The sequence below is a fragment of the Loxodonta africana genome, chromosome 25 (assembly GCF_030014295.1).
Source record: "Loxodonta africana isolate mLoxAfr1 chromosome 25, mLoxAfr1.hap2, whole genome shotgun sequence".
Lineage (NCBI taxonomy): Eukaryota > Metazoa > Chordata > Mammalia > Proboscidea > Elephantidae > Loxodonta > Loxodonta africana.
In genome coordinates this window covers 7,148,967-7,176,948 of record NC_087366.1, presented here as the reverse complement: position 1 = coordinate 7,176,948, position 27,982 = coordinate 7,148,967, and the positions used below count along the sequence as shown (strand labels likewise).

The window sequence follows — 27,982 nt, the reverse complement described above, 5'->3', positions numbered from 1 at the left end:
ACCAATTTTTGTAGTCATTTATTTAAAAAATAAATAAGATGTGGGTTACCCTACCATGTAAAAAATCTCAAATTTTGAAGAGAATGTAGTATAATAAAATAAACATTATTTAGCAGTGTTGCTTTGGAAATGGTTTTTTTTTTTTATGATCCTAATACTGATTTTCATTATTGTGGATTTATGTAATTCACTTGATATTTGTTAGCTTGCCTTCTGTTAAGTACTATTAGAATAAAAAATCTCCATGAACTCATAATAATTAAGAATTTTACATTTGTATCTTTCTATAAAGGAAAATATTTTATGAAAAGTTTGTATGAATATTACTGAAACTTTTACACTAGAGACAGATTATTTTTAAATATCTTAAGCACTTGAGATGCATCTACTTATGAGTCTATAATTGGTACCGAGCATATTACCTTGTACATATAATGTCCTCAGTTATTAGCTGAAATTTATTATTCAGTTTTTAAGATAGTCCCTGAACAAACCCGTTGCCATCGAAGATAGTCGCATCTGCCTTAAATCACATTTTAACAAATCTCATCTTTATAAATGTGATTTTTTTCCCCTGATTTTAGAAGAATTTAATTATTTGAAATGTTTTGTTTTCTTTTTTTACATACTCCAAAGTAAAATTGTTTATATCTTTCTAACACGGATTTATATATCATTTATTCATTTTGAGACTGCTTAGGGGTAAAAAGGTTGACTGGATTTTAAAACAGGTAAATTAAATATTAAAATTGTCAGCAATTATAAGCAGATGATTAAGTACTTGAAAATTATTACGTGCTTCCAGTAACTACTCTGTGGTAACAGTTTAAATTTATTTTCCACAAAAGATTTCTATTACTACCTCATGACTAATAGCATAAAAGCTAAGGAGAATTTTTTACTTATTTTCTTTAAATACAGTGTCATAGCATGATCCATGGAGTGACTGAGTGAATGAGAGACAGAGTGATAAGGATTTTTTTCCCAGTAATTAAAGTGTTAACCTATTATGTAAAGGAAATTTGATGTCATCAGTTTTTATTCTTTTAAAGGAGGGTGCATCTGCCCGTAAGACTCAGACTCCTGCAGCACAGCCAGTACCAAGACCAGGTAAAAATATAAAACTTTGGCTTTGCTTTTTCCAAACAAGCACAACAGTGGAAGTTTTTTGATGTGTTTAATGCTTTGAAGAAAGTGAAATTTTATTTAAAATATATTAAAAGGTCATTTTTCTTTCAATTGACTGTCAGTGTTGTTTAAGCAAATCTCAAAACTGTAATAATACTATGCGTAAAATCTTTGTTGCACCTTACTCAGGGTCATCAGTAAATCCTTATATTCTTATCAGAGAAAACATAAAGCAGTTAAATGAAAAACATGTTGGATTATTTACCTTTCTATAATGTAATTAGGAGCCCTGGTAGTTCAGTGGTTAAGAGCTATGGCTACTAACCAAAAGGTTGGCAGTTCCAATCTACCAGCTGCTCCTTGGAAATCCTATGGGGCAGATCTCCTCTGTCATGTAGGGTCACTATGAGTTGGAACTGGTTGATGGCAAAGGGGTGTAGTCTATTTAAACAGCTCAACTGGATTTGGGTTTTTTTTTTTTTTTTCTTTAGTAATATCTTTAGTATCTTTACTAATATCTTTAGTAATATCCTCAGTTTGGTTCAAAGGTCCTTGGTAAAATAGGTTATATAACATTGTGCTTTTGAGTAATGACTTCCAAAGTAATACCATAAGAACATTTACTTGGATAAATAGATATAGTTGAAGAATTAAAGATTATTTTTAAGAAAATTAGTTTCTTTTAAGATTCTAGAAAAATGTTGTAAAAGGCCATATATGAGTGTCCCCTCACCAGTTACCTGTCCTGGTTCTGTGATAGTACGTGTGGATGTGACTTTTTTCCTGCAGAAGCACAGCATCATAATTTTAATAAATTGATGTACAGCTTTAATGTTTATAATTTCAGTTATCTGTGTTACTGAGCCCAGAATGTTCAGTAATCATTCTTTAAAATGTACCTTCAACAAAGATAGTATTGAAGGTTTTTTTTTAAGATTTTTTTTCTCTCTCTTTCTAGTACCCTAAAAAGATTCATCTTTATCAGTGCATGTAGATACCAACACTATATTAATTTTAGGTGTTTTTGATTTTTGTTTTGCCCTTTTTTTTTTTTTTTTTAAACATTTTAGTGTGATGTGCAAATTGAATCATGTCACTTTCCGGCTTAAAGTTTTCAGAGCTTTTCACTGGCACTTAAGTACAAACTTAAGATTGTTCAGAAGACCCCAGTGTGAATTGGTTGCTGCTTATATTTTTACACTCATCTCCTGCCACTCTTCTTCTTTCCTGTGGCCTGCACATTTGCCTTGTTTCAGTTCCATAAACAACAGGAGGCTCTTTCCTGCCTTTGACATTTGCCCACATTCCTACACTACCGGGACTCTGTCCACTTATTCTTTGGAGCTTGGCTCCTTTTCATCCTTCAAATCTCAGCTTAAACGCCACTTCTTTTGAGAGGCTTTTCCTAGGATTCCTATCTAGAGGGCACTTTTTGTCAATGCATACACCTTTTTTCTCCTTAATATTATGTGTTCAAATTAGCATATTTATATATTCACTTATTTGCTGATTTGTTCATGGTCTTGCTCCTTTATTTGAAAACTCCTTTAAGGCAGAGATTATTTCTTTTTTATTTACAATTAGCAGAATGCCTTGCACATAAACTCTAAATAAATATCCCTTGAGTGGAACAGATAATTTGAAATTAAACATATAGACAGTAATGATATTCTTCTGACTTACTCTTACCTTGTCAGTTGGAAACAGTGCATTTGCTTAAGTGGTTACAGTCTTAGTAGAAGCAGAAGCAGGCACTGTACCTGTAGGGTTCATCGGGCTACAGACTTAACATGCGTTATTGTTGTTTTTTTAAAGACAGCAATATTAAAGTTTAGACACTATTATCTCTCTTTTTACAGTTGAGGAGACTGGGGTTGACCAGTTAATGAACTTGCCGGGTAGTATGACTAGGAAGTGGGAAACTGCGATACCAATTAGCTTACTGAATATAGAGCCTTGTTCTTAATCCTCTGCCACACAGATGCCTTGTTATTCTGCCGTTTTTTTAAATCAGGTTTATCATTAACATGTTCATTTCAGTGTCTCCATCATCTTGGTCTTTATTTACCAAAACCAAACTGACCCCATTGCCATTGAGTTGATTGTGGCTCATAGTGACCCTATAAGACAGAGTAGAACTGCCCCGTGACCCTATAAGACAGAGTAGAACTGCCCCATAGGGTTTTCAAGGCTATAATCTTTATGGAAGCAGACTGTCACATATTTCTCCCTTGGAGCGGTTAGTGGATTTGAACAGCCAGCCTTTCGGTTAGTAGCCGAGCACTTAACCAGTGCGCCTCCAACGCTCCCTCACTTACCAAGGAAGCTGTTTATGTTCTTTTTAGTTATTTTATACTAAATTTTTAAACTTTATTTTTCATATGTGTCAGCATTTGTATTTTTCTTTTCCTTACGTTAAATCTTCTCAGCCTTGATTTTAATCAATATTTTTCCTAATTTCCTGAGCTTATTTGTGGGCTCCTGTCACTAAATCAATGGCAGTTTGGGTGCAAAAAAAATTTTTTTTTCATCCTCTTTAATCATTCTCATACAAACTCTGACCTCCTGTTTATCTATCCATCCTGTCATCCCTTTATTCCTCCAACAGATACCAAGTATTATTGAGGATGTGTTATATGCCAGGTGACGCTATCTGGATAATCAGATTTATCCATTATTCCCTTGTCCCGTTTCTAAAAATGATCTAAGAAAGTTTTAGTGTTTTTTCTCAATAAGAAGAAAGATGAGAAGTCTATAATAACTATGTGTGTTTGTATTTGTGTATATCTCTGCTTTATGTGGAAGAATCATACTACTGAGCTCTCTAGTGCTTTATCACAATGAAATAACTATACAAAAGAGTACACAATATTTGTGGCAATGTAGCATTTTGCTGCCTTTAAAATGGAACATATTTCAAAAGTGTGTGTGCTGTATAATTCCCTATAAAGGCAGTATTCTAAGAACTGTTGATGACTTATGCCTTTAAATATCCTAAACACAAGATTTATTTTTGCAATTAAATAAAAAAAATCTCCAGCCAGCACATGACACATAGAAGGCGGTCAATGAATTTTTATTATATGAATAAATACTGAGAATTGAACATGTAGCACTTTTCATCCTAAAATGTATTCATTGTGAACTAGATGATTATAGCGAGTATTTGTTATATGCCAACAAATACTTCAATAGATTATAGTCTATTTTATATAAACATAATAAAAGATATTAATACTTATATTTTTATAATAGTAACAATTAATAAGGTGATCAATTCCAGGTAATAATATAGACCTTCATGAACACTTGACTCATTGTCTATATAATGCTTTTCTTCTCTACTAATAAACAAAAAACAATTTTAAAGAGAGAGAGAAAAAAAAGTTTAGATCTTAGCACCCAGTAACTTTTCTCTTTTCTCCAGAGTGGTTAGCACCTTCCCTCCTCCTACCCTTCTGTGTCGTATGTTCTTGTGGTGCTATGTGCCACTTTTTTGCATTTATTACTTCAGCTAGTTCCGAATTGTTTCCTTTGCTAGACCTTAACATCCATGAGCATAGAGACCCAAGACCTAGCACCATAGTATATCCATTTTTCTTGTAACTACAGACTATTGAATAATGCTAAGGAATTTTAATATTTTTGTGGGACAGAGAAATAACATTATTTGAAAAAATATACAATTTTATTTTTATTTTATAACTAGTCACACATGATATTTAGGGCTTATTTGTTTTGTAAGTTTGAAAATAAGAGTATGATTTTTATAACACTAAAAATTGTGATTTTTTTTTTTTTTTTTTCCTTACACAGTTTCCCAAGCAAGACCTCCCCCAAATCAGAAGAAAGGTGAGGGTGTATGTATGGTTTTAAACTTACATTGAAACCTAAATATGGATAAACTAGATTACAGAAGCCGAGCTGATGTTATGCTTGTGCAGCCACGTTTGTGCTTTGGTGTCTGTTCTGAAAAATCCGTGCTCAAGCTGTACTGTTTATTAAAAGTATTTTGACTTTCACTCCTAGTATAAAATACTTTTTTAACTCAAAAGAGGTAGAGTCACAACTTTGCAATCTTTTAACTTTTATTAGAGAAAGCAGCTATAATTTCTTTTAATAATATATTTGTAACCTTTAAAATTTTGCCTTCACAGGGTCTCGAACACCCATTATCATAATTCCAGCTGCTACCACCTCTTTAATAACCATGCTTAATGCAAAAGACCTTCTACAGGACCTGAAGTAAGTAATTTGCTAAACTAGACACAAACACCCTCCACCCCAATAGGATTATCTTTACATGCCATTTCGAAGTAGTTACTGATTGTTATTTGGAGAAAACTAAATTTCATTTTCTGAGTTACAGGGTTTACAGAAAGACTAAAGTATAATTTTTCAACATATAGTCCATTTTATACCTGGACCCTTTAGGGGAAGGTTGTAGAAAGTTCTGGTTAAAGTCCCAATGAAAAGGAAACTCCTGTTTTAACTATTAATATGAATTGTTTTGTTTTGATTTTTCCCTTCCAGAGTAGTTTTGTGTTTGCTTTTGCCAAGCACTCCAGGAATATCACAAGCCTAAAGCCAATGTTTACGTTAAATTCTTGGCTTGAAGATTACTGTTCCACCAGGGTAGTAAATTCAAATTCAGATGCAAACAGCCATCAGAATGACCTTGGGTTTGACTCTTGATTCACAATTATCAGGGGGCCCTTTTTCATGCCCAACTCCAGAGCCAGGTGACAGTAGATACAATTCCTTGACACTTTAATTGGAAAAGCAAGTTTTTTCTAGTTTATCCTTTCATGAATTGCGTGGCTTTTTTAAGGTTCCTTTGTGCCCTCTCCCTGTGTGGGTGATGAAAACCAAGTCTCAAGATTATATATCCCTTTTCCCACTCTCTTCCAGTGCAGCGTCAGGCCATTTGATGAGTTGTTCGTTTTTCTTCATTTCTAGCCCATGACTCTGTTTTCTTTCTAGCTTAGCTATACATTTCAGAAGGTGTTTGTTGTATCTTACCTAGCATTTCTAGATGTTTGTAGTGAGGGGGTGGTTATAATATCTGGTATGTTGCATTGTTAGAATTAGGCCTTTAAAATATATATTTAATCTTTCTTAGTAATAATTTATCAGTCTGTAGTATGTATATTAATATGTTAAGACTAAAGCAAAATTTTTAATTCATACTTCTTAATTTTTTGAGTTGTACCAGAGAATTAAAAATGCACAATATTTCATAAAATATGTCTCCCTACTTAGTTATAAATAAATAGTTTGATAAATAAATTGTTTGATAGAGAGATGCAAATCAAAACCACAAGGAGGTATTACATCATTCCCACTAGAATGGCTAAGATAAAAAAAAATGGAAAATAACAAATGTTGACAAGGTTGTGGCGAAACTGGAACCCTTATCCATTGCTGGTGGGAATAGAAAATGGTATAGCCTCTATGGAAGACAGTGTAGCAGTTCCTCAAAAAGTTAAACATAGAACTACCATATGTTCCAGCAGTTCCATTCCTAGGTATATACCCAAGAGATATGAAAGCAGCAATATGAACAGGCACATGTACACTGATGTTTATTACAGCACTCTTTTATAATAGATGGAAACAACCTGAGTGTCCATCAGTGGATGAGTGGATAACCCAAATGTGATACATAAATACAATAAAATACTATTCAGCCATAAAGAGAAATGAAGCCCTGGTCCATGCTACAACATAAATGAACCTCTAAAACCTTATGCTCAGTGAAATAAGTCAGTCACAAAAAGACGAATGTTGTATGATCTCAATTATATAAAATAACAAGAATAAGCAAATAAATAGAGACCAAAGTTGATTAGTGGTTACCAGAGACAAGAGGGAGGGGCAGGGGGGAGCCACTGTTTGGGGAGCAGGGAGTGCTTGTAAGTGATTATGGGAAATTTGGCAGTGATTATGGGTGATGGTTGTATAACATGATTAATGTCATTGATATCACTAAATTGTGCACCTGAAAAATCTTGAATTGGCAAATACCGTGTTTATATATATATATATATATATATATATGTATAAATAATAGTTATATAATAAGTTAAAACAATAGTTTGTGGTTGGGGATACACCCAACCTTGGAAATAATTTAATCTTCTTCTAGTGAGACATGCTAATGCCCCAACTGTGAGAGAGATTTAGGTGAATTTGGAGAGATTGCTGTTTATATTGAGTTTACTAATTCAGCAAACACCTATTGAGCAATAACTAAAAGCAGAGTACTATGTTAGATAAATGTACAACAATCCCAACCTTGTCAGAGCTCTCATGATAGTGGGCTAGTGTGTTAGAAGTCATAGATGCAAATGATGGGAATTAAAATTTCCCACCATTTAGTATAAAGCTCAGTCCCAATGCATTATTATTCAAAGTACAGTAAAAATTATAATTTCCTTCTACAGTTTATAAACTTGAATCACATCTCTAAGTTAGGTTCAACCTGAACAGTTGTCAACCATTAAAAACTTTACCAAGGCCTTCTCACAAATTATGTGGTATTAGTGAGAACGTATGTAACAATAGTGACTTTTTGTGATCTGAAGAGATAACGAAATTTGTTATTTTCTAGAATTTCAGACTTAATAAGAAATATAGAGTGCATGTAGTTTGGTCACTCTTTTGCCAGTGAAAATAACGAGAGAGAAAAGAGCCTTACAGGCTACTCTGGTAGGTAGTTGCAGAGCAGCATTTACAAGTAGGTGTCCTGATACCCAGCTTAGTAGTTTTACCCTCTGGACTGTGAAGATGCCTAACATTTGGATTAAGAAGTTGGGTGTATTACTGGACCTAGCAGTTGTATGATAGCCATCAAGAACAAAACAAACTCTTCTCCAAAATTCAAAGCCTGAAATTCACCGTTAGAATAATTATAGTATTTTGCACTCTTAATGGTCTAGCATTGAAAATTTTTGTTTAGTGGTAATTAGGAAATATTTTCGCTGAGTAACGTAACATACAAAAGAAGAATGTGAATGCTCTGTCTTCTTTCTCAGTAAAGTAACAATAACAGTTCTTTGAGAAAGAAAAGCAACATCACATCCAAAAGGAAAATCATACTGCTTCTAAATAACTTATGACTAAAAACGAGGGGAAAAAAAAAAGTTGCGGTACTTATTTCTGTTTTTTTAAATGCAGAATTCAGTTTTAAGCACCTCCAACTTAAATAACTTTATAAAATCTAGGTAACCTGCCACATACTAGTGTATGCATACATTATTTTATTTTTCGTACTTTTGAATGGCAAAATGTTCAATGAACTATTTTTCATTAACAGTATAGAAAGGAGAATTTTTATATTTTGTTAGGCTTTTATAGTGAACTTTCAGTATCCTAGCAGATGCTATACAGGCTAAAAGAGTGTGGGTCTTTTGATCGAATGTACCAGCTAATGAGATTCCTCAAATAATCTACAATTGGATGGATAAGAAATAGTCTGACCTAGCTCTTGACATAGATTTGTATAATATAACTGAGACTGTGTCAGACTTGGAGTCCTGATAGCACAGTTATTAAGCACTCGGCTCCTAACCAAAAGGTCTGTGGTTCAAATCCACCAGCCTTTCCAAGGGAGAAAGATGTGACAGTCTGCTTCCAGCCTTGGAAAACCCTATAGGGCAATTCTGCTGTATCCTATAGGGTCACTATGAGTCAGAATCACTTGACAACAGTGGGTTTGGATTTTCTGGTTTGATGTCAGACTCACGCAGAAATTAATTCCATTAAACCCGTTGCTGTTGAGTCAACTCCGACTCATAGCAACCCTATAGGACAGAGTAGAACTGCCCCATAGAGTTGCCAAGGGGCGCCTGGTGGATTCGAACTGCCGACCTTTTGGTTAGCAGCCATAGCACTTAACCACTATGTCACCAGGGTTTAAATTAATTCCATTAGCTGCTGTGAAAAGAATGTTTTTGTATGAGCATTTGTGTATCTTCCTTCCACCTTCTAATTAATACACGAGTAGTTTTTTCATCTTCTGTATCTTTTGAAATATGATCTACATCTGCTGTTTTTGTTTTGTTGATACTTTGCCATGGTTTCTGTATCTTTGAAACTAAATCGTAAGTTCCTCAGAGACAAGGGCTAGCTATTATTATTTGTAGTCACATTGTTGTAATGGGTACTCTAAATGTTTGAAGAAGATAGAAGAAAAGGAAGGGGCAGCACATTGAGATAATTAGGGAGTGGGAGATTTGTGTACCTGAAATTAAAAAAAAATTTTTTTTTGGTGACCTATAAATTCATTTAGTATATTTATCTCTAATTTTAGAATTTATGGACTGTGAAGTGGTTAAGAGCTTGGCTGCTAACCGAAAGATTGGTAGTTCAAATCCACCAGCTGCTCCTTAGAAACCTTTTGGGGGCAGTTCTGATCTCTCCTATAGGGTTGCTATGAGTCCGAATCAACTTGATGCAGTGGGGTAAATGGTTTATGATAGACCTACACGTAGGACTTGATTTTAGTTAGCCTGAAGCTTCATAGGAAACCCTGGTGGCGTAGTGGTTAAGTGCTATGGCTGCTAGCCAAGAGGTCGGCAGTTCAAATCCACCAGGCGCTCCTTGGAAACTCTGTCCCGTAGGGTTGCTATGAGTCGGAATCAACTCGACAGTGGTGGGTTTGGTTTTGGCTTTTGAAGCTTCATAACATATATGTATATTTTTTTCCCACTTACTGTGCTTAGATCAGAAGATCTTTAAGGCCCCAGTTAACTCTCTGATTTTATGAATTGTGAATTTGATGTTATCCAATGCTCGAAATATTTAGTAGTTGACAATTATTTATCTTTTTATTAAATTTTAAGTTTTAATGGTTATAGAAAATTTACAGTACATTTGTAAAGTGTCAAAAGAAATTCTTTCCTTCATTCTTCATCTTCCAGATCTCTGCAGTGTTCTTCTGAATGTAGTACAAATCTAATGCTTAAACATAATCCTATAATAGAAGATAGTACACACACCCAAACACCAGTGCAGAGAAATCACAAAATAAATTTTAGTGCCTTTCTCTTTAGCCTTACTACAGAGAAGTCAGATAAACAGACTGCATTCTTAGAATAGACCATGCCTGATTTTTCTTCTAGGTTTAGAACACTCATTGTTTAACACCTCACTGCAGCTGACATCTCCCCTACAGTGTGAGTCAGCTGGAGGCTTTGCTGTGTGATGAATGCGTAATTGAAACCTCCTCCATGCAATCATAGTACTGGCTTTAGCGAATAGATCATGTTGGTATAGATTTTATCTGGTTTTGTGTAAAACTGAGAATTCTTCAATTTTCTGGCCTTTCAGTAAGTAAACAAAACAAAACTCAGCTTAACCTTTAACATCCTAAATTACAAATTTAAGGTTATGTTATGAAATTATTAAAAAGTACATTTTACATTTATACACATGATCTTGAGAGATTTTTAGTGGGCCTGTAAGTTTATTTAAAATAAATGGATTGGATAAAACTTCTGAATCTGGCCATGACAGGATAGTAGGCAGTCTTGCAGGGCACAGATCCAAAAGAGGAGAGGTTGCATTGGAGGGTGTCCCAAAGATGGGCAGGGTTCCCCTTGCGTTAGCTGAATACTGTTTAACACTTACACATGTGGAAACTACTGGAGGCTTGGTGGACAACCACAACAATTACTGGAGCTTACGCAGGACTGAGAATAGCTCACGTTCCCAACAGCCACAGGCGATACAAAATGGTCACTTTGGAAAGCAGCATAGGAGTTTGTTTTTTTCAAACACAATGAAGATATTACTGCACTTGTCCTGGCTACCTTCGTTGATGATGTTAGTGGGACAATCAGTCCTATGAATAAAATCTGCCTAAAGTTATTTATCTACTATTCCTAGATGTGGATTTCTTTTTATATATACCACTTGGGATTTGTTAGAATTTTTAAATCTGTGGATTGGTGTTTTTTGTCAGCTCTGAGAAATTCTTGGCCCTTATCTCTTCAAATATTACCCTCCTCCTCTCTTTCTGGAATTCAAACGTGACATACTTCAAGAACCTTCTTATTCCGTTTACCACATCTCTCAAACCATTCTATTTTCCATCTGTTTGGCTCTTTGTAGTTTGCTTTAAAAAAAAAAAAGAAAAATTTTGTTATTGTTGTTGAGAATATACCAGCAAAACAAACACCAATTCAACAGTTTTCTACATGTACAATTCAGTGACATTGATTACCTTCTTCAAGTTGTGCAGCCATTTTTACCCTCCTTTTCGGAGTCATTTCTCCTCCATTAACGTAAACTCACTTCCCCCTAAGGTTCCTATGTATAATCTTTCGAGTTGCTGTTGTCAATTTTGGTCTCATATAGATAGTTCTTAAAAGATCATAATGCTCAAAGCAGAGTTTTTTTTTTTTTTAAACCAGTTAAGCTAAATTGTTCTTTGGTTTTCAGAAGACTTCAGGGGATATTTTTGGTTTAAGGTTTAAAGGTTATCTCAAAGCAGTAGTTTCAGGGGTTCATCCAGTTTCCATGGCTCCAGAAAGTTTGGAGTCCATGAGACTGAGGAGTTCTGTTCTGCATTTTCCCCCTTTTGATCAAGTTTCTTTTATAGAATCTTTGATTCAAATATTCAGTAATGGTAGCTGATCACCATCGAGTTCTTCTGGTCTCATGGCAAAGGAGGCAGTTGTTCATGGAGGCACTTAACCACACATTCCATTTCCTCATCCTATTCCTGACTCTCCAGTGTAGCCTACTTTCTTGATAATTTTTTAAGTTGACTCTTCTTTGCCTATTTCCTAATGTGATGTTAAGCCTACTCATTGCATTAAAATTTAGATATCTTACATTTTCAATTTTAGTGATTCTCTTTAGTTCTTTTCAAATATTGGATCCATCTTTAGCATTTTTTTCTGTACGAATTTGCAAGCTTGCCTTATAAGATTGGTTTATGGTAATTGCATCGTTTAAGTCCCTTAGTTACATTTTTCTTTTGACTGTTGTTTCATTCATGATAACCTGGTTTCCTTGTGTGTTTAGTTTTTTACTTTGTATTGCTCATTTTCCCTGGAATTATATTTGTGGAAATTCTTTATTTCCTGTAATAAAGGTGAGGGTACTCCAGAGAAGGTTTGCATTCGCATCTGCCAAGCATCTGGGAATATTACCAGCCTAACATTGCTTTAAGTTAAATTCTGTTGGAGGTTTTTAACAGCCAGATATTATTGTTAATTCTTGCTGCAGATCCAAGTAAGATCTAGTTTATAATGTTCAGACATTTGATTTTCCTTGCAATTGCCAGCATGGAAGTTGGAGCTGGGGATATGGTTGGGAAGAGGGGAGTAGTAGGTTTATTTCTAGTTCTTATACTGAACTTAATCTCTGAGAGTCCCAGCTGTTTCGGGGAAGGAACTCTTATAAGATTCCCCACCTAGAGCAGGATTTGGGGTTTGATTCTTGTTCCAGGAGCATGATGCAATATGGTGATAAAGGAAGTTCAGTTTTCATTGGTTTGCTGCAAATACCCTCCATGGATAGTCCTCTGCAGTGTTGTTCTTAGTTCTTTGGGTTCCCTTTACTCAGTCACTGGACCAAAAATTTCTTACTTCTTGGTAGCTGGCTCAGAGATGTCTTTAAGATAACCTTTATACATTATCTAGAATTTTTAGCTGTTATCTTTGGAAGTGATCCAGTTACTTCGGGAGTCAGCCATATTGCCATACTAGATAGAGGATAAAAGACTAATGCCATTGCTCCTTAAACCTTTTTCTTTAATGTACCAAAACAAACAAAAAAAAACCTGTTGCTGTCAAGTTGATTTTCATTCATAGCAGCCGTGTAATTCCTGAATAGAGGTTTCAGAGCACGTAGAAATCTTTAATATGAGATTATATCTAAATAATTCTATTGGACTGATTTTTTTTGTGTAACCAGTGTTTGAGGATCTGCTGAGCTCAAACCAGCACTCCACCTGATGTGAGTGTCATGTATCTAAGTGACTGGCTTTGCTTTCAGGAAACCTGAAGTGTAGTGGAGAGCTGACTAAGTTGTGTAAATTACCAAAGTATAGAAACAATGCTGTAAAAATGTAGAAAAATGAATTCTATCTTGACTAAAGAAGATAAATTCGTAGGGAAATAAATACTGCTTAAATTTAGAATTAAATAAATGCCTAAATGTATCCATAGAAATATATTTAAACTATAATAGCCTAGGGCACCAAAATTACCTCAGTTATCTCATTTGAATGTCAGATGCATTGCGTCTCTGTCTTATAAACTAGGTGACTAAATTATGTTGATAGAGCAGAAATGATTTGTTCAAACTTTTTGTGCAGGGAGAGGCATGGAAATAAAATACATTTGTGTGTTTTAAGACTTCAGTTTGGTTAGAACATGATAAGCTTAATTTTGCCCTCTTTCTAGGTGGTTGCTAAGTCTTTCGCTTTAGTATCCTAAATTCTATTCCATCTGGCCATTGCTGGCATTAGCTGATGCTTCTAAGTTTAGTCCTGAGTGTGGAGTTGTAATGAAACACGGTCTGTTGATAACCGACCTAAAATAGCAGAATTGGTAATGCTGTAACGTATAGCACTTTGGTTAAAGTTTTTTTTCTTTAATAGGCTAATTGTATAATCATTGGCATCTTAATATTACTGTGCAGTTGTGACATGCACTGATTTCTTTATCTGTGCTTGTACAAATTTGGTGATGGCTGTTGATAATCTCATCACTTCTCCTGAGTTATGTGCATAGATGGTACAGCATATGTTGAGTTTAAATGTAGTTTATAATGTCATCAGAAAGAGTACTGATTTAGGCACCGAAACGACGTTATTGTGGAAGAACAAAGTGAGAGAATTTATACTCCCTGATTGCAAGATTTAACGTAGACCTGCAGTAATCAAGGTATTGTATAATGGCATAGAGAAAGACAAAAACATTAATGAAAATAATGAAGAATTTAGAAATAGACCCACAAAATTTATTTTTGAAAGTGGTGCCAAGGCAATTCAATTGGGAAAAGAAGTCATATCAACAAATGCTGCTGGAGTAACTGGATAAATGTATGGAGGGGAGCAGTGAATTCCAACCCCTACTGCACACCATACACAAAAATTCATTCAAGATGCATTATAGACCCAAGCATAAAGGCTAAAACTATATAAAACTCCTAGAGGAAAGCACAGGAGAGTGTCTTTGAGGTTTTAGGACAAAGATATTTTTAAGATGAGCTGTTAAAAATAAATAAATAGGACTTCATTAAAATTTCAGTTTTCTGCTTATTAAAAGATACTGTTAATGAAAAGGCTGGCCACAGACTGGGAGAATATATTCTCATTACATGTTTCTACCAAAGATTTGTATCCAGAATATGGAAAGAACTCCTGCATATCAGTATTAAAAGGATGGTCCAAAAAAAATGAGCAAACGCCTTTAACAAACACTTTGCTAAAGAAGGTATACAGATGGCTAATAAGTATATGAAAAGATATTCATTATTGGTATCTTTTTTAGTTATCAGGGAAATGGAAAATTAAAATAATGATGAGAAACCACCTTTAAAACTATATGAGATACTACATTTAAACTTCACATTATTAGAAAGACAGAATTAAATAAAAAGACTAGAACTCTCATACATTTTTGTTATTGTTGCCATCAAGTCTTTTCCAACTCATGACAAGTTGATGATGAGATTCCAACTCATGTCAGAGTAGAACTGTACTCTATAGAGTTTTCAAGGCTGTAACCCCTCAGAAGCAGATAACCAAGCCTGTCCTGCAACTGCCAACCTTTCGGCTAGTAGTCGAGTGCTTAACTATTTGTGCCACCTAGGGACTCCCATACATTGTTGTTGGGAATATGAAATGGTATGCCTACTTTGGAAAACTATTTGACAGTTTCTTGTGATGTTAAACATATCCTGTGTTCCAATAGTTCCACTCATAGGTATTTATCTAAGAGAAGTGAAAACATATGTCCACAAAAAATACTTACACAGGAATATTTATAGCAGCTTTATTTATAATAGCTGCAAATTTGGAACCTCTCAAATGTCCATCAGCAGGAGAGTGGATAAACCAATTGTGATACATTCACAAAGTGGAGTTCTGTGTGAATATAGTGTTAGAATGCACTAACAACATACCCCCCCCCCCGATATGGATGAATATCAGAAACATTAAACTAAATGAAAGAAGCCAAGCAGAAAAGAGTACTGTGTTTTTTTCTATGTTTGTTTGCAAGCTGCGCCCCCCCCCCCCCAGGTATTTTCATAAGCACACTGCTAATTTTTTTTACAGCAACCTGTAGAAAAAAAATTGGCATACCTGTGCTTACGAAAATAGGGAGGGTGCAGCTGGCAAACAAATGTAGGAGGTATGCATTATTTGTGTAAAAATATGGTACATCCTGTATAATTCCATTTATGTGAAGTCTTGGAGCAGACAGTAGTAGTCTATGGTAATGAAAAGCAGTACAATGGTTGCCTGTTGAGGGAGAGATGGGGCAAGAATTGACTGAAAGGATACAAGGAAACTTATTGGGGCAGTTCGGATTTCTGTGTCTTGATTGGAGTGGTGCTCACACTGGGAATACATTTATCAAAAATTTTGACTATGTAGATTGTCAATAAAAATGTTATTGTGTATGCAGAAAAACACTTGGAATAGAGCAATTGGCATAATTTTGATACTTGTGAAGCATATATTCCTTATTGGAGGAATGACCTCATCCCATATTTTCTTGTAAAGTAACAACCAACTCTGCTTTATGGAGCCCAAAAAGGAAGATACCAGTAGCTGAAGCTGCGTTGCTTTTTGTTCCTGAGATACATACAAAAGGATTGCCTGTCACACACATAAAGCAGTGACATTAAAGCCAGGAGAAATGAAATGGCCAGTCCCTTGAGAGGAATGATAGCCCTGATTTATGTAGAATATCATTAAGGCATTGTCATAATTTGACAGTTTTTTTTCTTTCATAGTGGCACAAAAAAATAATGGTGCATCTCACAGTTGATGGTGTCTTAGATTTGATGAAATACAGTATGGTGAATAGCTAAAATCCATGTGGACTTCAAGTGGAACACTACTACATTCTTATGCAAGTGATGCACGCCTTCTACGTTTGTTTGCTAACCTCATCTTCCCCCTACGAGGTATTTTCATAAGTGCCACTATGCCAATTTGTTTTTACATGTTGCTGTAAAAAAATTAACATAGTGTGGTTATGATAATACTTCGTTGTGGAGGGTTGTGGTTAGCAGACAGATGCAGAAGGTGCCTGTCATTTTCTTAAAAATACGTTAATCTTTAGTTAGTAGACTGAAGTTTAGGAGAATAGGTTGCAAGATCTACCTTTATGTTATCAAATGAAATTAAAGCTGAAATTTTTAAGATAAAGCAGCTTTTTACTGCTAATGGAGAAGGATACTCTTCTGAGAAAATACTTAAGAATATTTAGATATTAAAATACTGGAGCATGTAAAAATTCTAGGACTGTGCTTAATTAAAGAATCATTTTAGTGCTTGTGAACTTTAATGAAACTATCAACAAATATGTAAACACGCAAAAAGGCTGTATTACTCATTTCTTGTGTACTAGGAGTTGAATTAGGTTTTTAATGGACTTTTTTAAGTTCGGTATTGTGGTAGATAATCATTTGTATGTATATTATAATTTATTAAAGTTTATAAGTAATTTTATACTTTTATACCATATTAAAATTTCAAAAGCCACACAAGAGGGAGATGCAATATTATATCTAAGAATTAATAAACATTTTTGACACCATTCGATGCAGAGTGAAGTAAAGCAATGCATTTTTTTTTCTAGGCAGTAAGGTCCCTTTGTTGTGGAACATAAGCTTTTGGTCCCTTTGTTGTGGAACATAAGCTTCAAGGGGGCAGGGACTGTGATTTATAAACCAAACTCATTGCCATCGAGTTGATTCTCACTCATAGAGACCTATGTTGAGTAAAATTGTATAAATTACATATAGCACAATGTAACATTGCACGTGCTGTTAACTTAATACATTTTTGTTAAGGCTTTGTACTAGAACTAAGTTTCCAACAATTAATGCATATTAAAATTTTTAAATGTGTTTTTTTAGCATCAGTGTATATATATTTGACATTTTCTAAATAATTTGATTACTAACTAAAACAATCAGAATCCATAGGGAGTATGGGGGATGTTTTATAAATGATATGAAAATCTTAACATTTCCATCAGATTTGAAATGGATGTAAAAACATCAGGTCAGAAGCGAAGTATTCAATGTTAGACTTACTACCATGTACTGAAAACTTTCATGACTACAAAATGAATATCACCGATGAATACAATATGTGGTATTGAAATTTTTCATGGGGCTCGACCAAGGGAAGGTCTCACTGGTTTTATGCATCCCCTTTCTCTTTCACCCTTTTATCTCTCCAAAACTTTGGGAGCAGAATGATACTCAATGCAGTGATTGTATTGCCCCATTTGATAGAGGGGCCCGAGCCATAGCTTATAAAGTATGCTGCTGTTTAGGAAATAGACTGCTTTAAAATGCTTTGTGAACACTCAAAAATTCTGAAGCTGGCTCTCCAGGCTGCTAAATTATTTTAGAGAATATCTGTGCTAAATGTACAGTAGAGAATAAGCACATAAGTAAAGTTGGTAGTTTACTAAATTACTACCAGTATTTACTATAAAACTCATTCTTGACATACAGTGATTTAATTCTCTTACTTTAAAATTTACAAAACAACCCTGAAGATTGATGGTCTTTTGCTAATTTTGCTGAAGCATAAATGTGAAAAGGGATGTTTGTGAAGGTCCTGGATAGGCCAGTTGCCTAGTGGAGAGGCCTGGGTAGCCATAACAGCACCTTCATTTCAGGTGACCTCTTGATTTATAATAAAATTTCCCATTGTTAGGAAGTTTTCCTCTAATAGTGTTTGAGAAATCAAGGATTAGTCTGGTCTCTTATGTAACCTTGGATAATGCTAAGTGCTAGTTAGATGAATATAAATGTACGTATGTTACTTTAATGAACATAAATTTCTGTCTGTGACAGTCGTGCGTGCACACACACATGCGTGCCATTTTATAGCCAGCGTGAGCTTGAATTTTGTTCAGCATACAAAGGAAAGACTCATACTTTCAAGCATTGTGATCTGTACATACAGAGCAAGTTTATTAAAAAAAAAATGTATATACACACAATATACATATACATACATACATACATATATATAGCCCTGGTGGCACAGTGGTTAAAAGCTACGACTCCAAACCAAAAGGTCAGAAGTTCGAATTCACCAGCTGATCCTTGGAAACCCTGTGGGGCAGTTCTACTTCAAGGGTCAACTTGAGGTGAAATTGACTCGACAGCAGTGGGTTTGGTTTTTGGGGGGTGTGTGTCTGTGTAGTTGTTCTCAAGTGCCCTCGAGTTGGTTCTGACTCATAGCAACCCTGTGTACAACAGAATGAAACACTGCCAGGTTCTATGCCATCCTCACAGTGGTTGCTGTGTTTGAGCCCACTGTTGCAGCCATTGTGTCCATCCATCTCGTTGAGGGTCTTCCTCCTCCTTTCTGACCCTCTACTTTACCGAGCATGACGTCCTTCTTCAGGGACTGGTCCCCCGATAACGTGTCCAAAGCATGTGAAACGAAGCCTCGCCATCCTCCCTTCTAAGGAGCATTTTGGCTTGCTTCTTCCAAGACAGATTTGTTTGTTTTTCTGGCAGTCCGCCGTATATTCAGGCATTAATTCTTCTTCGGTATTCCTTACTTGTCCAGCTTTCGTGTGCCTGTGAGGCGATTGAAAAACCCATGGCTTAGGTCAGGTGCACCTTAGTTCTCAGGGTGACATCTTGGTTTGTTAACACTTTTAAAGAGGTCTTTTGTAGCAGATTTGCCCACTGCAATACATCTCTTGATTTCCTAACTGTTGCTTCCTGGGTGTTGATTGTGGATCTAAGTAAAATGAAATCCTTGACAACTTCAGTCTTTTTTCTGTTTATCATGATGTTGCTTATTGGTCCAGTTGTAAGAATTTTTGTTTCTTTATGTTGAGGTATAATCCATACTGAAGGCTGCATGCAATCTTTAATCCTCATCAGTAAGTGCTTCAATTCAAATACTCTTCACTTTCAGGAAGCAAGGTTGTGTCATCTGCATAACGCAGGTTGTTAATGAGTCTCCTTCCAATTCTGATGTTGCATTCTTCATATAGTCTGTACACACACAGACACACAATATTTTGAAAATTATTTCAAAATATAATTTATTTTCTCAGTTTGACCACATTTGAATATATTTGACTTTTTCTCACCTCTGTTTTTTCAAAGGTTTGTCCCATCAGATGAAAAGAAGAAACAAGGCTGCCAACGGGAAAATGAAACTCTAATACAGAGAAGAAAAGACCAGATGCAACCAGGGGGCACTGCAATTAGTGTGACAGTTCCTTATAGAGTGGTAGACCAGCCCCTTAAACTTATGCCTCAAGACTGGTAAGATTATATTTTTTTAATACTCATTTTTCTCTGTGTATTGTTAATATTTCTTACTATGTGAGGGAGTGTCAGATTTTATCATGGTATCTAAATAAAATCTATCCTTGAAATTTGTTTTAATGTTGAGAAATCTGATTTGGTCATCAATAAAGCTAATATTCTAGCAATACTTAAATTTATATCTTGAATAGCTAGTTGTAGGATTAAACTTTTTGGCAGTTGTACTTATAATTTCTCAGTTGAGTATTGTGTAATGAAATATGAGAGCTAGACAGATTTTTTTCTAGAAAATCTAAGTTGAATGATTGGAAAAACAAATTGCTTTAAAAAAACTTAGTATGCAATTTAAGGCACATGAGATAGTTGTTAAAACAGTTGGAAAATTATAAAATTTTAGATTGCTTCTGGTTGCTTCCCAGACAATCAGAGAAACTCAAAGCCTTGAGGCTTTATGAAATGATTGGTGAATTACTGTAATTTATTGTTTTTAATTAAAGCAAAATATTTAAGATGTGCCTGAATTTTAAATGATTTCCTCTTAAAACCAACCTTTTAGATGAATAGATCTACTACTTTTCCCTGTTGCATTGTAAAGAGGGTTCCTACTCTGATTAATAGAAGGGCAGATAAAAGGCTAAAGATCAAATATAAAGAATTGTGCAGGTGATTATGTTTAAAAGACTTAGGTGCAAAAAACACCCTGGGCAAGTATAGTGATCATTAATGTGCTCAAATGGTAACATTATAATGAAATGTTATGCTAATGGAGTATGTGTGCCTCACATAATGTTGACCAGAAATAATTATGACTCTTAGTGATTTATAGTAACTGAAGTTCAAATTTGAGGCATTTTCCTCCCTTCCACATTTTTATTTATAGGGACCGAGTTGTAGCAGTTTTTGTACAAGGTCCTGCCTGGCAGTTCAAAGGTTGGCCTTGGCTCTTGCCTGATGGATCACCAGTTGACATATTTGCTAAAAGTAAGATCCTCTTTGTATTTATTGCTTGTCCACTATAGAAATGCTCTCACTTTATTTAAGAGAAAGGGCCTAATAGGTCTCACATTTTTTTTGCCATACATCTGTTCATTGCATAATTTTCTAGAATTTTCAGGGGGTAAGGGGAACAATAAAAAACAGTAATTCTGTTAGTTATTGCATTTAATTCTTGTTTGGTCTTTGAAGCTGTTGCTGTATTTTAGATTTTCTCTAAAATACTCTGTGTATTTTAGCATATACTAAAGAATAAGAATAATTATAGGACAACATTAGTAAATACAGAAGCTCAACCTTGCACTAAGGTAACTGGGTTTCACACTAGTATTTAGGAAAGCTGTATCTACTTACTAAGGATCAAACTTAGTAAAATGAGAAGCTTGCTACAATTGAATAAAATAATAAATATCTGTAATATACTAATCTAGGATTAATTGCTTATTCTGACTTAAAAATTCAGTTTTTAATAGTTCATTGAACATTGTGTTTTAAAAACTACAATTTTGCAAGTAGAAAAAAATGTATAGGAAATTTTGGCTCTGTACAACATGTATATCAAAGGATCGCTGATTAGTATAGATAATGTTAATTTTTAAATAACCTGTGAAGTATTTTTAAAAACATTTTTTATACATAATTAGTTTCTTTATACTTATATCTTAAAGTGAATGTTTTCTATTCCTCAAAATTAATTATTTTTCATTGCAACTTAAAAATCATTAGTTTTGTTGCATGCACATATATTTTTTTAAACATTAAGGCCAGTTTTGAAATAGGCTGACTTTAACTGGAAGGTAGTGTGTAGCCTTAAAATAAACACAAGGCATTTACCAGCAGTTCTTATTGTCTGGAATGTTGGTGACATGATTGGCTTTTTCTTTTTATTCATGTCTCAACTCATGTGTTCTCTCTTTAGAGAATCCTTTTCTGTTTCAAATAATCATCACCTCTTCTGAGTCTCTCTCGAAACCTGTTCTATTTTCTCGATTGCCGCTTACTGTTGCTTGACATGATCCCATTTTCATATCTTTATTGTAAGTCATCTCTGGCAAAAATGCGAGTGCCACAATGGGAGGAGCCTTATGTGCATTGTTCTTCATTGTGTCTTCGGCACAGAAGAATGCCTGGCATGATTTGTTGTGGCTTGTATCTTCTTTTGAACATATATTGGTATGGACTAATATAAGAAAAGTGGATAAATTGAGCTTATTTCCTTGGAAGAGATATTCCAGCTATTTAATTAGAGTACTCAAACAGTAACATTAGTTTAATTAATTAAAAAATAAAAAAGCCCATAAAACAGATATGTTTATTAGAAACAACAACTTTAGGAATTTTGAATGTCAGTTGTGCTATTGTGAAATCTGGCTTTCTTTTTAGCAACCCCTGTTTTTGTTAGTGGTACCACCATTCTCCCAGACTAGAAACCGTTCCCAAGCTTGAAAATTTTAATCATTTGCTCTTCTTACCTTCATTCACTTTAAAAAATAAATTCTGATATTGTAACATTATGATAGCTTTTTATGTTATTTCTGAAACTTGATTAGCAAATAAAGACTTGGTAAATAGTTAAAGATATAGACTATAGTATTTACTTCAGAGAATGTAAACTTTAATGAAAAGTGCAGTGTTGATGAATGAGAATGTAGTGTTTTATTTACTTACTTTGTTCAGTAGTCTCAAAACAAATAGAAATGATTAGAATTTCTTCAAGAAGTGTAAATGCTTTCTAAATTTTATTAAGAATATAATGATATTTTTATTTTTGCTTTAGTTCAGGTTGTTCCTTTTCCAAAGTTTAGATCAAAACTTAGAGGATTTTATTTTTTCTTTTTATCATTTTTCCAATTATTTTCTTTCATGAGTTAGTCTCTTTCTCTTCTGTTTTCTGTCTTTGCTCCTTTTCATTGGCATTAAAAAGTACCCTTGTTCCTTTCATCTTAAGATAAAACCCTTTTCCTTGACCTCACTTTTTCCTATCCTTTTTCATTTTATAGCTAATCTTCTGGAAGAATTGTCTCCACTAACTTGCTTTCTGTTTGATTCTCAGTACATTGGAGTCAACTCTTGCTCTTCACTAAAACTCTTTACACCAAAGTCACTAATGACCCAGCTATTGGGTGCTTGTGATCTCTTATCAGGATTAAATACTGTTGACTCATTTCTTCCTTTTTAAAGTGTTCTTTCCCCAAGGTTTGTGACACTGTATCTGAGATTCCTTTGCTCCTTTTCCTCTGGCTATCAGCTACATATTTATTTTTCCATCTCTTTTCTCCCTTAATTCTGAATACACTTTCAATGAAATTTTATAGCTTTCAGTTATTATCTACAATATGCTGTTATCCTAAAAGTTATGTCTCTTCCTCAATACTCTGGGACTGCATATCTCATTGACTACCAAATAGCTCCTCTTGGTGCCCCATTGGTGCATCAAACTCAGCCTGATGTAAATGGAATTGAGTGTCTTACTCTCTCCTCCATTCTCAAACTTTTTTTTTTTTTTCCTTTTCTTCCTTAGTTAGCTCTTTAAGTAAACTGCTTTAAGCAAAAAAACTTAGGAGTATCCCATCTCTTAGCTTTTAGTTGGTCTCCCTGCTTTTACCCTTGCCTCTTTAGTTTTCCATCATTTTCCCCATCATAACACAAATAAAAAATGATAATATATGTAGCATAATGGGGAAAAACTGAAAAACTGAGGGCATTTGGGAGAATCTGTATGAACCTTGGTTTAAAAAAAAAAAGTACATCTTCTCACTTGTCAACCATTTAGCTATCGGACATTTTGCCTTTACAACAATAGTAAAAAACCTACTATCCAATTATTTTGCACATTAGTGATGTACGTCTGACAGTAACGAACGTTGAGGTGCGAGGCGAGAGTAACGCTAGATGTGATGGTTAAGGTTTTGTGTCAGCTTAGTTGGGCCATGATTCTCAGTGGTTTGGCAGTTATGTAATCATGTGGTCATCCTCCATTTGTGCTCTGATGTGGCCATCCTCCATTTTTGCATAATGTTGATTTCACATAACGATCTGGTCTCTGGAACCTAACCATGTTGATAAGTGAGAAGAGTGTATATTTTCTTTATATTACATAATTGTGATAACAAAAATACAGAGTATTAGAGAAGATATTAAATATTGAATTGCATAAAATTGCCAAATAAAATCTTTTAAAAATTTTAATGAGAAGTTTGAGCTTGTAACGATGGCTATAACTTTAAGTTATTACATTTTATGCTTGAAATTGCTACAATTTTTATCAAGATTTTTTTTAATGATTTCTTCCAATTCTTGCTAGTCACCATTGAGAAGAAAACTTTTCACGTAATAATCTTCTGAATTATTTTGTCTCTGTCATCTTACATGCTACCAGTGTATCTACTAAATATTATTACAAAGGGCATCTTTTTTCCTATTTTTTTTTCTTTTGTCTCTCCCCCTCAAAAGTATTGAGAAGATTAACGCAGTGTGGAAAAATGATCAATTTTTAGTTGTGTGAGGTGTTTTACCGTTAGTGTTCATTGTGTCACTATACAACTGGCTTCTTATAATTTTATTTATTTATTTATTACTTGCAGAGGCTTAAAAACTTCAATTCTTTTTCTGAATAAAATGTTATATGGTAATTTGTTGGTATAAGTTTGCTTGGCACCATTGCTTCATGTGAATAAAATATTTTGTCTGGTGAGAGAAAATTTATGCTTAATCTTTTGGACTGCTATGTTTACGACTCTGAAATTCCAGCTTTAATTTAAAAAAAATTCTAGGTGAAAAAGTAAATATAAAAATTAAATCTATTGAAATTAAAGTGGATGTAGGCCTTTAGATAATAGTTTTTTTTTTTTTTTAATGTAGGTGTAAAAATGGTGTGTGAGGGTGGTGTCTGACTTCCTGTAACTTCACAAGAGGGAAGGAGAATCAAGATCAACAGCCCAAGGCTGATTCCTATGAGGCGGAGATCAGACATGCCTCTTCTCCGCCATCTTTACCAATTCTGACACCAAACTGTCTCTCCCACGGCATTGTCTGCTTCTCTGTGGAGTTTGATAATTCATACCAGCAGCTACACGGAACTCACAGACCATACTCACGATTATGGGGTTTATTAGGGAACTAACAGGTTACAATTTAGCTTCAGGAACACTCAGAAAACAGTTCTTCCATCAGAACAGACTTTTCCCCAGCCGTGCTGCAGGCACGTCTCTCTCTGGCCCCTCGGCCTCTGCCCTGCTCAGGCAACTGTTACAAAGCTCTTTGAGCTCTGCCAGTAAGTGCCCAGAGGCACCCACTCTGCCAGTAAGCCTCATCTCTTAAGGTCAGCTTTCTCGCTCCACGGGCGGGAAAGTGCACTGTGCTCTCTCCTGCTTCTTATTCCTGCCGCCGTTTCTCTGCCACTGCTTCTTGCAGTCTTCAGTGTTACAGCTCTCTCTGTGTCTCTCTCTGGGTCTCCTGACTCCAGGAGCTTCTCAGTGCAGGGTTCCCCGCTCCAAATGACGTGTTCCATTCTTGGCACTTTTTCCTTGGTGATGGTGAGATCCTCTCTTTCCCACCTTTTGGAATGGCTCATTTCAAGCCCAATGAGATGGCAAAACTGACCAATCTCGTTGGTGGGCCATAATTACCCTATTTGCACAGTCCCACCCAATCACTTGGGTGGGAATGACAAGACTATGGCCAGAAAGGCCACACAAAAATATTGCACCACAGTATGCCATGCGTATTTTTAAGAATGATTTAAAGCAAATTGTATTGAAAAATTAGAAAAATGAAACATGTACTAAGCAGAATAGAAAATATTGGATTGTTGTTTTCATTTAATTCAGTAATTAAAATTTTTTAAGAAATTAAAAACTTTCCACAAATAATACTTTGAAAATGAATTTTCTGAAGCCATAAGGACATAGATATATAGCTTTTTAAATGAATTGGTGTAATTAAATTCGAAATGAATAATTGTGTCTGGTGGAAGGACATTTATTTCTTAAAGCAAGTAATTTAGAAAATAATGTCTTTTTGGAATTTTTTTTGGGGGGGGACACAAATTATTCTTTTTGGATTCACATCAAGAAATTGACCTAGATTATAGTATGTAACATCAAAGCCAGTAGCCAGCAAACAATATGAAACAAGCAATCCACACAGTAGTTACCAAAAAAATTAACGAAGCCAATTGTTTTTTTCTTCTGAAACTCTTAATATCAGATAATGATGATAACAGTAACAATCGTATACAGTAGGAAAAGAGTGAAAAGTTGAAGGGAAAGCTAAGTATTTTACATACGTGAAAACAAGCTCTACTGATGATAAATTAATTGCAGGTACAATAATAAACCAGCTGGGATGATTCAACTGGATGATCAAGGGAAGAGAAAGTTTATAAGCCAGTATTTTATGGCCCACTTGTTACCTGTTTGCAGCACACACCAGCTGGGAAGTTTTGCCCTAGAGTCTTTTATCTGCTGTGCAGCCAGAGTTAATCTTTTAAAAATGAAAATCAGATGATTTCACCTTCTTGTTCTAAACTTTGCAGTGGCTTACTACCACATTTGGAATAAAATTCAGATTCCTTACCATAGCCAAGAAGGTTCTACATATAGGCCATTGCCTACAAAAAAATTACACTTGTTTATTGGACACTGTAAGCCTGCTCCCATCTCAGGGCCTTTGTATCAACTGTTACTTCTGCATGAAATCCTCTTCCCCCAGATCATTACTAGACTACTTTTTATTTCATTTAGCTGTCTGCTTCTAGGTAACCTCTTCGAGAGGCCTTCCCTGAACACCTTATCTAAATTACTTCTCACCCACTTTGTATTATCTTTTCTCCTTATCCTGTCTTATTTTTCCTTGATAGCATTTATAGTATCTGAGATTTTTTTGTATATTTATCTAACTGTTAGAATATAAGCTCCATGGGGGTGGAGACTTTGTCTTGGTCATTCCTGTGTTTTTCCCCTCTTCATCATGACTTATCAAGTCCTGTTAGTTCTCACTCCCCAGTTATTCCATGGTTCTTTTTGTTGCCATTCATATAGTTCCTGCCCAAATGAGGAAATCAATTTCTTCCCCCTCTCAGTGACTAAATTGTGTTAAATTACTCACTGCTGTATGCTTTACCCCTTTATGTGGCCTACGAGGCCAACATTGCTTGGAACCTCTCCGATCTTATCTCTGCCCTGCATTATTTTCCGTAATGCCGTTTGATTAAATGTCTTCAGTTCCTAGAATAAACTGTTTTCTCTTTGAGCATGCTCTTCTTGCTAACTGGATCACTTTTGTGCTTGCTTAATTCTTACTTTATTATTTAAGTTTTTAGTTTCATTGCCTGTGCACGTCTTTTCTGAATTCCATGATCTGGGTAAGGTATTCTTTTGTGATCCTATGGTACCCCATTATTCTTACTTTATTGTGTTCTAGTGGTCTTTCTTTGATCCTTACCCTTCCCTGGACTATATGCATTTTATCTTACTTTGTTCTTCATTTCACTATTTAGTGGCTGGCATGTATAAACATATTTATTGAATTAAGTGTTTTCGAAGATACTCTAGTATGCAGCATCTATTTAAAATATCACTTTGATTATAATACAGGTTTGATTGGTAGAAGAAAGATTGAATTTATTTTTTAGTTTTTTTAGTTAATGTCTGTATTGGATAATATTTTTATTCTTCTATAAAATGTTTTCATAATTTTGATTGCAGCTTGAATAAAAAAATATTATTTCCCCCATATAGTTAAAGCCTTCCATCTCAAGTATGATGAAGTTCGTCTCGATCCAAATGTTCAGAAATGGGATGTAACAGTATTAGAACTCAGCTATCACAAACGTCATTTGGATAGACCAATTTTCTTACGGTTCTGGGAAACATTGGATAGGTAATTCTGATCCTAAAATACACTTCCCCATGTTTTGTTGTAGTAATTTGCCTGTCTCAGCTAGATTTTAAGTCCCATAAAGTTGTAAGCCATATTCCCTAGTTCCCTTTTCCAATATTGTCTAATTTGATGCTGATCCACAATAGATAATTAATGAATATCTGTTGATATATTGACTTTAGAAACAGATGGAGAAAGGATTTATAGCCTGGTAGAACAGTCAGCCCTGAGTCAGAAGGCCTAGATTTTAGTCTTGTTTTTGTGATCTGGCTCTAATTACCTATGTGATCTTTCCGAACCTCAAATTTTTTTATCTGTCCAAGGGCTTGGATTATGTGATCCCTACGTATTTTGCCAGCACTGATAGGTCTCTGACTCTAGATTTATTTGAGTTATGGGTAGATCATGAAAGGAATTGAATTTTTTAATTTATTTACTTGAATAATAGAGTTCTTAAAGCCCTTCACAG

The 27,982-nt window shown here is 34.7% G+C and overlaps 1 protein-coding gene across 2 annotated transcripts in view; it reads left to right on the top strand.

Annotated features, from left to right (window-relative positions):
- Positions 1–27,982, top strand: part of CDC73 (cell division cycle 73) — a 134,011-nt gene that overhangs the window by 95,267 nt on the left and 10,762 nt on the right. Inside the window, exons 11-16 of one of the 2 annotated variants that reach the window (XM_064276486.1) lie at positions 1,053–1,110; positions 4,945–4,980; positions 5,286–5,373; positions 19,474–19,635; positions 20,519–20,619; positions 27,372–27,513. In XM_064276486.1, coding sequence (XP_064132556.1) covers positions 1,053–1,110; positions 4,945–4,980; positions 5,286–5,373; positions 19,474–19,635; positions 20,519–20,619; positions 27,372–27,513 — 587 coding nt within the window. The other variant, XM_064276487.1, reaches the window with a different exon arrangement.